The sequence below is a fragment of the Eptatretus burgeri genome, chromosome 11 (genome assembly GCF_056783735.1).
Source record: "Eptatretus burgeri isolate ZD-2024b chromosome 11, Ebu_testis_v1, whole genome shotgun sequence".
Classification (NCBI taxonomy): domain Eukaryota; kingdom Metazoa; phylum Chordata; class Myxini; order Myxiniformes; family Myxinidae; genus Eptatretus; species Eptatretus burgeri.
Window position 1 is genome coordinate 85,015,737 of NC_140971.1, and position 14,691 is coordinate 85,030,427.

Sequence of the window (14,691 nt, forward strand, 5' to 3'; positions counted from 1 at the left end):
TAAACACAAGTTTATTCACAAAGTGATTCTGATCATCATATTGATCGTGGTAATGATCCTCATTGTTGCTGTCACACCTTGTCCGCGAGTTGATCCCAAAGAAGATTACCGGGTGTAGTGTGCAGGCTTCCTTTGGAGCACGGCTGTCGGGAGCGTCTGGAGAAATCCATCATTCTCTGCACCAAAGTGGTGGGTGCCTTGTGTGGTGGAGACATTGGCACGAGTTGCTGATAAGCAAAGCTGAGCAATAGCCCTTTTACATTTAAAAAAATAAAAAAATCCTGCTTTACTTCTCTGAACTGGAAATCTGTCTCCGTTAGTGTGTGAAGCTGGCTATTTGTTGTTCCTTCTCTCTACATTTAATATCACTTTGGTGGTTATCTTTTGAAATCGCTTATTTGATTATGGTAATGGGAAGTAGTGTGTCCTGTTCTACCAATTCTGATTCTGACGTGCAGAGTGTCGGTGCTGCCGAAGCAGTTTATCGGCAAGGAATATACCTGGTGGTTTGTCATTGCCTTCCCCGCAGTAGTTAGGGCAGGAATTTAGGATTTGTTTATGGTGCTGGCGATGGCTCGCCGACTCGAGACGAAGGCCACAGTGGTATCTTTAACATCCATCAACTAATGCTGGCAGACGGGCTGCCCAGCTTAACGTCCATCCGAGGGATGACACACACATTGATGAATCTGCGTGCCTGTGAAACACCGGGATGACAGTTTATAGCTGGGCCGAGATTCGAATCCTGGCCAGCCAGCGTAGAGGTGAGTGTTCGTACATCTTGGCCATCCTGCCAGCCCTCTTATACCAATAGGGACCTTCTATTTAATACATATGTAAAAATAGTGAAACCTATGACACGTACATCTCGAAATTGTGTGAATGTCGACATTGCTTCTCATTGCTATTCCACAGTTTTATCAATACAATGCATGTGATTTACATAAGAAGGGAAATGAAAGCAACAGCTTGACAGCTAAATCTACTTGATGTTTGTGTAAATCTGATGACACTTTCATGAATGTGATGACGCGAAGCTGCAAGAATGAATGTTCAAAGCAAGGCTTATCTCGAACATCTGGATGCTCACTCATAAACTTGAGGTCGTGGTAGTCGTGTTTCAACATGGCACAGTACTGCTTCACTTGATGCACTTTTAAACAAATTGAGGCTCTTAGATTGAGAGATGGATCACAAAGAGAGAGAGTGGAGGGTCAAGTACTGAGAATACGGCTCTGGGGATAAGGGGAATATGGGACAAAGGGACAAACAGGTTCAAGTCAGGACAAAGAAAATTGTAAGTTGTTCAGCCATTATAAATCTCCACCTGGCCGCAAACATCGGCGTTTTCTGAATGTCTCAGTCATTTCCGAGATTCGTGTTAACGACTGATGATACAATTCGAATCGCTATGTCCGGTCATTTGTACATAACATTACTGTGACACTTGATTTCTGAAACTTCAGTTCGTCTACGTGAAGACAGAGAGATGTGGAGACAAGGTTAAAGTAGCAAAGCCATGGAAAAGGGTGTGTCGATGATCACTTCGAGACGTAGAAACATAAGAATAAAAAGGCTGAACGACTCGAACAACACGACCATGAGTTGCAGTAGCACCAGACGTCTGGTGGAAAGTCATACTTCACTGTCCTGCAGATTAGTTCATTCGTGCACTTGGATCAGCCAAGACAAGACTCCACCTTTGGGTTGATCACAGACAAAATAAATCCTCGTTTTTTTTTCTTTTATTTTTGTTTTTTTTGCTTATTGTTTTCTTTCTAGACTGTGTATGACTTGGCAAATTTGAACCTCGTTTTTCAGGGGGTTTATTGTGAATCGAGCTATGGACATGGGATGCTCTGTTAGTGGATACAGCAAACTATCCTGTGAGCTCTTCGTCAATTTGCTGGATAGACCGGGAGCCAGTGACCAAAATTATAGTTCCATTTACATTGCTTGCTGACAAAGGTTTGACTATACTGTATATATATATATATATATATATATATATATATATATATATATATATATATATATATATATATATATATATATATATATATTTTTTAATGTTAGCCTGGCCCGAGGTGGTCATCACCTGGGTGGCAGTGCAAAAACTCCAGGTGGACATAAGGTAGCAGCAGCAGCATCTTTAACATTAAGGTGCATTTTCACTTTCTGACTGCGTGTGCGTGAGAGGAGCGTACTATACCAATTCTCAGTGTGAGAGGGGTATACGTATACCGTTTTGCACTCCAGGAATGCCATTTGCAAGCTTTTGGCTCAAAATGACTTTTGTTCCTGAAACCTCGACTCATTTGCATTCCAAAACACCAAACAGCATTAAATTCTGCTCACTGCTCATTCAAAACACCAAGAGCTACATCGCGACAGCGCATTGTTATGAGGTCTATAACTCGGCAATCCCATGTCATAGAGAGACGTGGGAGACCTCATTCGACTCGGGGCAGTCCCGGTTTACCCTGTGGACCCATATCCTTGTTTGTTTGTTTGTTTGTTTTGTATACAATGTCGAGGATCGTATGAGAGCTAACACATAGAACATACAACAAGGGGAGCAGGAGATAAGAGGGGTGGGAGAGGGAAGGACAAAACAGGGGGAAACATTTTTAACAGAGACATTCGGAGATCTGTGGAAGGGAGAGGGATGTGGCGGGGAACACGGTGTATACATGATGGACACGACAGGGACTTTGAGGAAGGAAGGTAGAGAATTTTGATGGAGGTCGGTTTGGGATGGATTAACGGGGGTAGAAAAGATCATGATTTTGGATGGGGGACGATAAGAGATGGTGGTGAACAGCTGTTTTGATGACCTGGAGGGAAGAACGGGATTGAAGAGTGTTGGAGTTTGTTCCAAAGGCATCAAAAAAGGAATGGAAGGGTGAAGGTGAGCAGTGATTCTTGATTTTGGTTGTTTTACCAGAAGGGGGTTGTTGGTGGACCATGAACGCCCTGCAGAAATATAGGGGGGGACATATCGCATTCAGAGCAGTTGGGGTGGGGGGACCGGAGAGGAGACGGTCGGGGGATTCTTGACAATCTTACCCAGATCCAGGGATTCTTAACAATTATACACTATTTTTTTTTTTTTTTTTTTTTTTTGTATACCTTGGTCGAGGCTCGTATGAGAGCTAACACACAACTCACAGCAAGGAGGCATGAGACAAGAGGGGCGGGAGTGGAAGGGACAAAACAGTGGGGAACAGACACATTAGGTGAACTGTGGAAGGGAGAGGGATGGGGATGGGATGGGGAACATGGGGAACATGGCGAAGAGAAGATGGACATTTCAGGGACTTTCAGGAAGGAAAGTAGGAGAAATGAAGGAAGTGGGCTTGGGTGGATTATCGGGGGTAGAAAAGATCGAGGATTTGGATGGGGGAAGATAAGAGGTGGTGGTGAACAGCTGTTTTGAAAGCCTGGAGGGAAGAATGGGAAAGAATAGAGTGAGGAAGTTTATTCCAAAGGCGGGAAAAAAGAGGAATGAAAGAGTGAAGATGAGCAGTGATTCGTGATTTTGGTAGTTTTACCAGAAGGGGGTTGTTGGCGGACCTTGAGCGCCCTGTGGAAATGTGGTGGGGACAAATCGCAGAGAGAGCAGGGGGGGCACGGCTGGAGAGGAGTCGGTAGAAGACAGAAAGACCACCGACCAACCTGCGGTGATTGAGTGAGAGGCCCAAAGACTCAGCTTCATTCCGGGAGATGCCGATGATCTTAAATGCCCTGGTTTCGACAGCGTGAAGCCGAGAAAGGTGGGAGGCAGGAGCACCAGCCCAGAGGGGAGAGCAGTACTCCATCAGGCTACGGACAAAAGCTTTGTAAGTGGTCAGGAGCTCAAGAGGGCCGAGGAAGGACTTAGCACGACGGAGGATTCCCAGTCGGCGACTGGCTTTTGAGGCGAGGTTGGAAATGTGACTTTCCCAGGAAAGGTCATGGCAGATAGTGAGACCTAGAAGCTTGAAAGAAAAGACTTCTTCCAGAGGATTGTTGAGAAAGTGGATGGGGGGTTTTGTAAACGGTCCTTTCGAAGAGACATAGTGAGAGTGTGAGATTTGTCTGGATTGAAAGACATGTTCCACGTGTTGGACCAGTTTGTGATTTTATCCAGATCTGCAGTGAGCGAAGAAGCTGCTGCTTGCCGGTCTGAGGGATGACAGATGGTACGGCAGAGGGTGGAGTCGTCGGCAAAGAGAAATAGAGGATTTTCCAGAGAGTCCGAGAGATCATTGATGAAAACCAGAAAAAGAACAGGGCCCAGAACGCTACCTTGAGGAACTCCAGCCTGCACAGGAAGAGGGGATGAAAGAACTTATTATAAAAGAACTTATTTATAGTTATAGTGTAGTAATTATACATAAAACTACTTCAACAACACACATCATACAGCTATACAATGTCCTGTCTATCTTGTGCTTGAGAAAAGCCTCCACTAGTGCTTCTATCTCTTCCTGAAGCCAATTTGTCGATCACTCCGCCACCATCCTGCTTTTGGACCCTGCTTCCTATCTCTAATCTGATTGGTTGCATAGCAACGGCTCCTGAAGGAAATCCTTCCTTAAGGATTTCTTAAGGGTTGTTTCTTCAACAGCCCTCAAGGAAATCCTTCATTAAGGAATCACAGTGTACCTTAAGAGGAATCTTTCCTTCAGGATGAGGGAATTTTATGGAACTGGGCCTGAATTCAATACAGGTTCTCCTGATGACTCCATCTTTGCTTTTTTGCTTATCCGCTTCCTTCTGATGACCTCAATGCAGTATTTGGTCTTCCATTTGATTTTATTTAATTGGTTTTTTTTAAACCCCATTCTGAATTCAGTTTTATAAAGAGGATGCCATGGGTCACGTGTCTGATCAAAGTGGGGTTATATTAAAGTGGGGAGGGGGTGCATAACCCCCCCAATCCCAATAATTCTGCCGGGGTTGTTTTATCAATGTGGGATGTCTTGCTACCCGGTCATCCCTGTCAGCAGTTATACAGTGGTGCAAGTTATTATCATGTTTTGGTTTTTTTACATCATGTGAGGCTCGTAGTGGAGTTGCCACACGCACACGCACACGCACACGCACACGCACACGCACACGCACACGCACACACACACACGGACATACAAATGAATGTACACAACACAAAAATGTTAGACGAGACAAACACAGCCACTGAGCTTGGGTGAAGTGCCGTAACTTCCCAGGGTACTCTCGGTACCACGGTCGCCACAACAATAATGGCGCTGCGGGGCATTTCCTAAATAAGAATTAACTCCTTCCCATGAATACCAGCCTATGGCAATTGTCTGTGCTCCTATCCTTTTAAATGTTGAATGTCAAGCAAGGAAGTAGCACGTGCCATTTATTTTTGTTTTTTTCAAGTCATTGACCGTATGACTCGGCTGGTTTGAGCCGCCGACCTCCCGGGCTCGAAGCAGATGCTCCAACCATGACACCACCGAGTCTCTTGTACCAAGAGTGGCTTGTGAGGTGTGGATGGGTATGAATCTTCTTTTCCTCCCTGTTGTGTGAAACCACAGTTCATGCAGGTTAAGAGAAACAAAATGGTGGCAGCATAGCACCGCAACATCTGTATCAGGAGAGAAAACGATTATTCGTTTTCTGTCATCTATATAGCTTTATGCAAAATGTTCTCAATGCAGAAAGATTTGGCTGTTGTCAGCCTCTTCATGGTCACATTCATAGTCTTCTACAATTTAATTTGCAAGACCTGAGATTTTTCTGTGTCTTTCCATTTGGAGTACCAATGTACAGAACTTTGTGGGATCGTAGGAATGTATTGACAAATTTCCTTGAGGTCAATGTCACGGCTTTCGGCCACAGCTGTAACTCGACTGAAAATCTGTCTGCCAATGGTCACTGTCAGCATCCTCTGTTTTTCCTTTGCAGCTTGGTGGGCTTTGATAACCTTGCAAATTTGACATTAGTGTGTTTTTTTTTTAAGACGTCCCAGAAGTTCTTTGTGTCTTTCACAAGTCCCTCATTCCACAAACACGTTCTTCATGGTTTTTTTTTTCATCCAAGTTCATCTGCTCTTAGCAAGGACGACGATGCATCATCTGGCACTGCCCATCTATCAAGAGCTTCATCGATGTTCGACACCCTGATTATGCCTCCTCGTGTGACTTGGAATCACGGTTTTCTGTCTGCTCTGAGGCCACATCGGAATTTGATTCGTGTTTACACAGGTATCTACCCTATGTAACACAATGTGTGTTTGTGTATTTGTTTGTGTGATGTCTGTCCCCCTTCAAAAGGACGATTTAAGAAGGGCTTTTAAAGGCCAATCTTTTAACTCGACTGTGTGTTCACTACGGTCTCTTTTCTTTTCAGGATAAAAAACTCGGAAAACATTTTCCATTAAAGAGTAATTATGTGTCTTCTTTTGGAAACGTAGACGGTGACTTGCAACCGGGCCTGAATGGAGCGTTTTAAAAAAATAACAATAGATACAAGGCACAGGGACGGGAAATTTGGTGCATGTGTCGTGTATAACGAGTGTTCATTTACATACGTGCGAAGTCTAATAAATATAGAAGATATAAGCACACCTGATGCGAGGCCGAGGAATTTGGCTTTGGCACACTCACGCGGCTGTGACCTCGAAATGAAAGGTCCCAGAAGGTGATGAAAATAGGGTAACATTTGTACGTGGAGTGTTCTAAAATCATGCTTTTTCTTACTACAAAGCATCATTTGTTCCAGTCTCTGAATATTTTTCATAAAATAATTCCAAATATCATTTTTGACAAGCTCTTATACTGGTATATAAAATACACACTGAAAATATTGTTATTACCTCTGCCATCAAAGGTGGATGGAGGTTATGTTTTCACCCCTGTTTGTTTGTCTGTGAGCAGGATATCTCATAAAGTTGTGGATGGATTCAGACTAAATTTGCTGGACAGGTTGGGTATGTAACAAGGACCAGTTGATTAGACTTTGGTGACGATCCGAATCCGGAAACTAGAATATTTAAGCGATTCTTCACTATTGAGAGATCGGGACAAAATCGATTATATAGCACGATATCTCAAAAAGTTTGGATGGAACCTGACGAAACTTGGTGGACACATTGGGTGTATGACAAGGATGAATTGATTTTACTTTGGTGAAGCTCCAGGCCCAGATGTAGATCCGGCCTATCAGTGGGATATATAACTTTAACTGTTCAGCCTGGCGGAGGTATGCGCTCTACCGAGTGTTGTTCTAGTTCACATTTAAACACCAATCGCATCATAAAGGCAAAATGTGAAAAGGTGTGTGGCAACAGATCGAAAGCAGATGTAACTATCTGGGGTACATGACATATCGATCAGTAGTATTGTATATATATATTATATACCCTGCAATACAGGTAACAGAAAGTGAAAAAACTTCATGCACCTGAGTGTTGAAGGTGCTGCTGCTGCTACCATATGCCCACCTGGATTTTTGTACTGCCATCCAGGAGATGACCACCAAGGGTCAGGTGATGATTTAAAATTAAAATAATAAAATAAAATGTTCAAACCTTTGTCGGCAAGCAAAGTAAATGGAAGTTAATTTTTCGCTTGATGCATTCAGCCATTCAGGAGGAACATTAATCATAAACTCCTGGGAGAGGAGTTGATTATTTTGGATGATGTGCCCACCCACAGCTGTTGGACATGGTAGACCAGCACGCCTTTTCCTTCGTCCCATTCCTGTCCCGCACACTGGAGTTTGCCGGAAGCTTCATATTTGGGTCAACGGCTGGAAAATCGCCTTCCCAGCGCTTTTTGGTGCAGTGCATGAGCCTTGTGAAGCTGATCATCAAGAACGAGTTGTACAAAGTGCGCAAAGACCCTTCAGGTATGCCATCGTGTAAATATATGAGAATGTGGGTAAAGTTCATTTTCTTATCTATTACTCTTATTCCTCATTTGAAGCTGGTACTTTGTTCCTCAATGAAAGTGTGTTCCTTATTTAAAATACACATCATCAACACGTCATCACAGCTGATCTCAGAATAGTGAAAACCTAGAGGAAGAACGGTGCCCAGCTCAAGATCCATGCAATCGGGAAACCGATCAATTGCTTATATGTTAAGGTTCTTACGTTAGGTAAGGCAACTATGTTTTGAGGTTTACAATTTAAATAAAGTTGAATATAGTTTCGGATGTTGTGAAATTAACATAATTTACAGCAATCCTTTAGATTATAGTCTATGTTAGAAATAGCCGATACTGTACAATTTATTAAGAGTGTGTGTGTGTGTGTGTGTGTGTGTGTGTGTGTGTGTGTGTGTGTGTGTGTGTGTGTGTGTGTGTGTGTGTGTGTGTGTGTGTGTGTGTGTGTGTGTGTGTACGCGTCTTTTTTCACATGCTTGAGTGCATTTGTGTTTTTGAATGTTCTTATTACTACCTTTACCTTAGGTATATATCATGTATTTGAAAGGAATGTGCAAACAGACAGGAAGAATGAAAATTTACCCCCTGGCTAGTGGTTGCAGATGGCAACTTCACGGTAATCACTTTGAGGCATTATTATATCTGCCAGCAATAGGCAAGAAACCAAGAAATGCTGGCTCGCTTGGAGAGAACTCAAACCACCTGCCCGTTTTCGAGAAAATGGAACATTTACTAAATACTATGTGGAGCCAAATGATTAATCAGTGCTGCATTAAAAATCAATTTGGCTCATTTTCCATATCCCAGCTGTTCGTAGATGAAGATCGATTGATTTTCTTCCGCCGCTGTTTTTGCCATTCGATAAAGCACATTTTATTCGCCGAACTTTATCGAGAAGGGCAGATTGTAGTCAATTTATTGACATCTCTGACATACAAAGTTGATGAAACCTTCAAAATGTCTAACTTAATGATTGTTTTTTTTGTTTTTCTAAATGGCTTATTCTCTATTATAATACCAAGTTTGCACACTAAAAACTCGGCTCGCCGTCACACGATCCCTATGAAATTGCTGTGGCACTTAGCGGACATGCCGACAATGTTTGGGAAGTCTTGGCGTTCCATAGTACCACTTGCATTTTGCACAATGCGTATTTTTGTCATTCCCCGTGTACGGTCTGTCGTCTGCTACCAACTATGTTGTACTGCTATCCCGTGCATGTGCATGGGTATCGCTAGTTTTATTTGTTGCACATGTTCAATCACACCCTAAATAACACCCTGATGTTAAAATAATACATTATTTTCTTGAAGCACACTTTATTGATTTATCATTCGAAAATGGAAAGAAATTGACAAAAACTTCTAAAATTAGCTGAAGGATTAGAAGTTTCATGAAAAATGGTGTGTGTGTGTGTGTGTGTGTGTGTGTGTGTGTGTGTGTGTGTGTGTGTGTGTGTGTGTGTGTGTGTGTGTGTGTGTGTGTGTGTGTGTGTGTGTGTGTGTGTGTGTGTGTGTGTGTGTGTGTGTGTGTGTGTGTGTGTGTCTTACTTTTGACCGATCACTCTCAGCCTCCTATTGTCTATTGTCACAGATTTGCACCTTATACACAAAATGTATGACTAAGTCACAACTTGTTTGTCAGGTCAGGTCAGATGAGATATGTGACCTGCTACAGGTACCATGTAAACCTGTACTAACCTGTTTCATGGTCGGGTTGTCGGTGACTAAACCATTGGCCCCACCAGGTTTCCTGGTGAGGAAGGTGTATGATATGGATACCCAGCAGGATGAAGAACAAAACATGTCATGGGGTGGAGGAGCTTCTTGTGAGCCAACGGCCATCCATATCTCGTGCCCAACTGTGTATGCGGACGTCCTCCTGCAGTTTGATTAATTTTTATGAGGAGGTGGTGACAGAATTTGTACTCCGGCCACCAAAAAACCCTTCATTCCACAAAACATACGAAAAGCACAAAAAAATCTGAAAACGCACTCCGTGGGAGTACCTCCTGTGAAGCTGCCCTTCGCAGGACAGCTCACCTGATGACGGGATTGGGGCAAAGCCTTCGGGACCCCCAATCTTTGATAAGAGGAAAAGCACGGGGTAACCTTCCCACGTCAGATTGTGGTCGTGTGTGTCGGGGTGGTGCTGAGGTGTCATCGACCAGATGGCGGTCTCCTTGGGTTAAGCTGAGACGCTCCCTTCGGTTGGGTGCCTGGAATGTCCTATCTCTAAGAGAGGATGATCACCTGTCTCTGTTATCATCTGAGCTCCAGCGTTTGGACATCGGTATTGCAGCACTCTGTGAGGTTCGGAGACTGGATTGTGGCGAGATCATGGTGGGTGGTTACACATACTATTGGTCTGGTCGCTCTGATGGTTACCATACCCAAGGAATTGCTGTAGCTGTGTCCAATAAGCTGACGCTAATGATAATTGAGGTAACACCGGTCAACGAGTGTATTATGAGACTAAGGATTCGTCACTCCTTGGGTGTCATTTCCCTGGTCTCTGTATTTGCTCCAACTGAGGCGAGTGATCTCATCATGAAGGACGTATTCTATGCCACGCTCGAGTCTGTGGTTGATCAGTGCCCCAGGCGAGATACTATTCTAGTCTTGGGGGATTTCAATGCACCGGCTGAAACTGATAGGGATGGTTATGAGACATGTGTTGGTCCTCACGGGTCTGGACTGTGAACCAGAACAGCATGAAGTTCCGTGATATTGCAAGAAGTCTTCGGGTGGCTGGTTCATGGTTTCAGCACCCACAGGCTCATTGCTGGGCTTGGCATTCTAACACTGGTGATGTGGCAAAGGAGATTGACCATGTGCTCGTTAATGGTCACTGGAGAATGATCCACAACTGCTGGGTCTACTGGCATGCTCAGTTCCTCAATACTGACCACAGGCTTGTTGAAGCAACTCTGAAGTTGCAGCTTAACTCCGGGAGAATGGTACCATCCCAGCCAACGCTGGATGTTGGCAAGCTCAAGGATGAGAGGGTAGCTGAGGAGTTTGCAAACAGGCTGAGTGGAGATTTGGGATGTCTGGGTGCTTTGGGGGACCCTGAAGAGTTGTGGAGTGCCGTCAAGCCCACCGTCCTTGATGTTGCCAGTGGATGTCTTGGAACTCACTGTAGGGTGAAGAAGAATTTTGTCTCTCAAGGGACACAGGATACCATTGACCAGAGTTGCAGAGCCAGGCTGAATGGCAGAGCTGAGCTGTTCAGGGAGCTGAGGCGTAAAACTGTCTGTGTACGGAGGGTGGACAAGGAGGCCTATGTGCGAGGGATCTGTGAGAGGGTCGGGCATCACCTGTGGTCAAGTGATTCTCGTCCTGCTTACAGCGGAATTCATGCATTGCGTTCCTCCAAATCCGTCCCTCGGTGTACTGCAGTTAGAGCGGAGGATGGTGGGCTCTTGACAGAGCAGTCTGAAGTGAAGGCCCGCTTGGCCGGTTGCTTTTAGCGGCTGTACTAGGCTGATCCACCAGCTGTCGATTTGGATGTCAGGTGTTTTACTATCCCTATTGCTGACTCTCCAATCAACTGTGGTCCACCTTGGTTTGTGGAAACACAGGCTGCGGTGAACCGGTGGAAATGGGGTAAAGCTCCAGGGATCTGTGGCATCCATGCCAAACTTCTCAAGGCAGGTGGAAATTCTGGACTCGTGTCGTTGCATGCAGTTCTGTGCTCTGCCTGGAACACAGGCATCATCCCAACTGACTGGAAGAGGGGCCTTGTTGTCCCTCTCTAGAAAGGGAAGGGTGATCGCCAAGACTGCAGTAACTATTGAGAGGTGACTCTGCTCTCAGTTACGGGCAAGGTCTTTGCTCGGATAATTCTTGATAGGGTTCGCCACCATCTGCTTGAACACCAGCGTCCAGAGCAGTCAAGCTTTACACCAAAGAGGTCAACGATTCATCGTATCCTTGCTCTTCCGATCCTCACAGAATGCAGACGAGAGTATCAGCATCAGCTGCTTGCAGCGTATGTTGATCTCTGTAAAGCGTTCGATTCAGTGAATCGGGATGTCCTCTGGAGGATTCTGGGTCTTCGTTGGGTGCCACTAAAACTGACCAATTTGTTGTCTAAACTATACTCTGGTCCTGAGAGTGCTGTGAAGTGTGGTGGTACCATCTCTGACTTGTTTCCAGTTGTTACGGGAGTTCGTCAGGGGTGTGTACTGGCCCCTACACTTTTCAGCACTTGTATGGATTGGATTCTGGCGAGGGTTTCAGAGAGATCAAGCTGTGGTGCGTCGTTTGAGAATGTCAAGATCTCTAACCTTGAATTCGCATTTGATGTAGTCATCTTTGTGGAGATTTAGATATCCTTTTGGGGGCCCTTGAGGTGCTGAATGAGGAATCGGAGCCACTGGGACTACGGGTTTCTTGGGTCCAAACTAAGATCCAGGCTTTCACTGACATTTTGGAAGCTCCTATCATGTCTGTACCCGTTTGTGGTGAGGATGTTGAGGTCACGGAGAGATTCACTTACCTTGGCAGTGATATTCATGTCTCTGCTGGCTGTGAGCCAGAGTTCAACATATGTCTGGGGTCGGGCCTGGGGAATCATGAATTCACTGGATCATGGGGTGTGGTGCTGCCAGTACCTATGCGGGAGGACGGAAGTCCAAAGTCTTTAGGTCCTTGATGTTTCCAGTCTTGCTCTACGGATGTGAGACTTGGACTGTGACCAGGGATCTGAGATGGAGACTTGATTCCTTTGGTACCATGTCTCTTCGGAGAATGCTTGGCTATCGCTGGTCAGATTTTGTGTCCAACGAGCGTTTCCTGAGAGAGACTAAAATGAGATTTGTTACCTGCATCGTCCGTGAACGTCAGCTGTCATGGTTGTATGGATATGTGGCTCGTTTTCCTGACGCTGATCCTGCTCACCAGATTCTCTCAGTGAGGGAGCCTTGTGAGTGGAGAAGGCCAATTGGCCGACCACGTCCTTCGTGGTTGCAGCAGGTTGATGAGCATCTCAAGGAGATTGAGATGGGCCATGCATCTGCCTGCGTGTGGCCAGACGGAGGCCCCTGGAGTACCGGCGGAAAGGGGACGCAGCGACACGCTGCTCCGGCGCATGCTCCCATACCTGACCTGACGTGTGGGAGATCTTGTATGTTCCTGCAGCAGCGAACACCTTTCTTTGCAATTGCAAGAAAGCTTTTACCTTGAATAAACATTGACACAGGTCCATGATGAACACGGCGAAAATTAAATGATGTAATTTTTCTGATTGAGTGACCAAATTTGTGTGTGTATTTATGCATACATTGCATTCCATTGTCATTGAAATTTTCAATCAAGATTGGGTCATTTAATCTTAATTAATACGTCAAGAATAAAATTAACTTGGGAGTGCAACACTGCAATAATGGGCCAAACGACCTCCTCGTTTGCTCGTTTACGGTCATCCAGAATTGGTCAACGACGAGATCCACTCAATGTAGTCGTGCAGAAACTGTGGACTCTTTTGTGTATTCATTTACATTCTGCATACTTATGTTGGATATAAATGTTTAAATATACAATGCGTTTCATTCCCAACATCACATCCCAGCGAACAGTGTTGTGACATCATAAACACATGATGCCAAACATTGTGAAAACATTATTTTGTCCTGTTTATAAAACACCTATGTTAACATCTTCGAGATACAATAGAAATTTAGTTTATAACTACTTACAAACTAACAATATATCCACTGATAATACCAGTGTAGTACACTCATCGACTCCCTGATGATGCCCCCTTCCCCCCCCCCTTTTCTCCCTTCAATAATGTTTTACATGGCTGCCCAATGACTTAAATGGTAACTTCTTCCTGTGTTTGGGTAGCTGGGATTGTGTATCCATTGTTTCTACAAGGCTGATGAAAGTGTTTTGGCCTACTTTAGCCATTTTCTAAAATGAATTTTGTTTATTCTCCGACGTTTTTAGCAATAGGAGTTTCCTTCTTGAATAACCAGTTAACAATATCTCACCTGATAACAAATCCTTAATCATGTTAATCTCATGCCGAGTCTGAAGACCTTGTGATTCCCGGTTACGTGTATGTACCGTGACTGCAGACGCAAACCCAAAGACTCTCGAGGCGTTGCGTCTGAAGGAGGCATTTTTCCAACCCACGACCCTCTCTCAGATGTGTCAGAAGCTCGTTACATACCACTTACTGCTTACATCTGATGACCTTGACATGTGGGATGAAGACCCAGAGGGATTCGGTAGGGTGTATGTTTGAAGCTTACCCACAGCCTGTGTGCCGCTCCGGGCATGTCCAGTCGTACGTCTCTGATATGTTCTTGTCCATCTCTTAATTTGACGGCTTTGATATTACAGAACTGGCACGTGGTTGTAGTCTGGCACCAAAATACCGACATCTACTCTGTTCACCTTTTTGTTTTTCAGCAATAGAAGAGTCAGGTGGTGACTCGTGGAAGTACAGCCTGAGGGTGAGTATTTAATTTGCATTCACCAAAACATATAAAAATAAAAATAAAAAATTTGCTTCGTTCTTTCACATGTACTACCAAGCTGCCCGTACCCACACGGGATTTCAAATGGGGTAGGGATGTGGGTGGCAAAAATGTAAATGGCATCTTCTGTCATCAAGCTGGCAAGCTGGGAACAACAATTCACATGTATTGCCACATCTGATGGAATTTAAATCCTCTAATGGTGGCGAGGTGCTCCATTTGAAACTGTTTGTTCGATATGTGCAGCTTTATGATGTCTAGGGCCCATAATAAAAATTTGTGTTGGTGTCAAAGCCAGTG

The 14,691-nt window shown here is 44.5% G+C and overlaps 1 protein-coding gene across 4 annotated transcripts in view; it reads left to right on the forward strand.

Annotated features, from left to right (window-relative positions):
* Positions 1–14,691, forward strand: part of IPO11 (importin 11) — a 204,635-nt gene that overhangs the window by 111,013 nt on the left and 78,931 nt on the right. For all 4 annotated transcript variants that reach the window (XM_085847233.1, XM_085847237.1, XM_085847235.1 and 1 more), the window contains 4 exons: positions 119–189; positions 7,671–7,863; positions 13,987–14,139; positions 14,324–14,367. In XM_085847233.1, the coding sequence (XP_085703359.1) occupies positions 119–189; positions 7,671–7,863; positions 13,987–14,139; positions 14,324–14,367 (461 nt within the window). The remainder of the gene's footprint in view (positions 1–118; positions 190–7,670; positions 7,864–13,986; positions 14,140–14,323; positions 14,368–14,691) is intronic.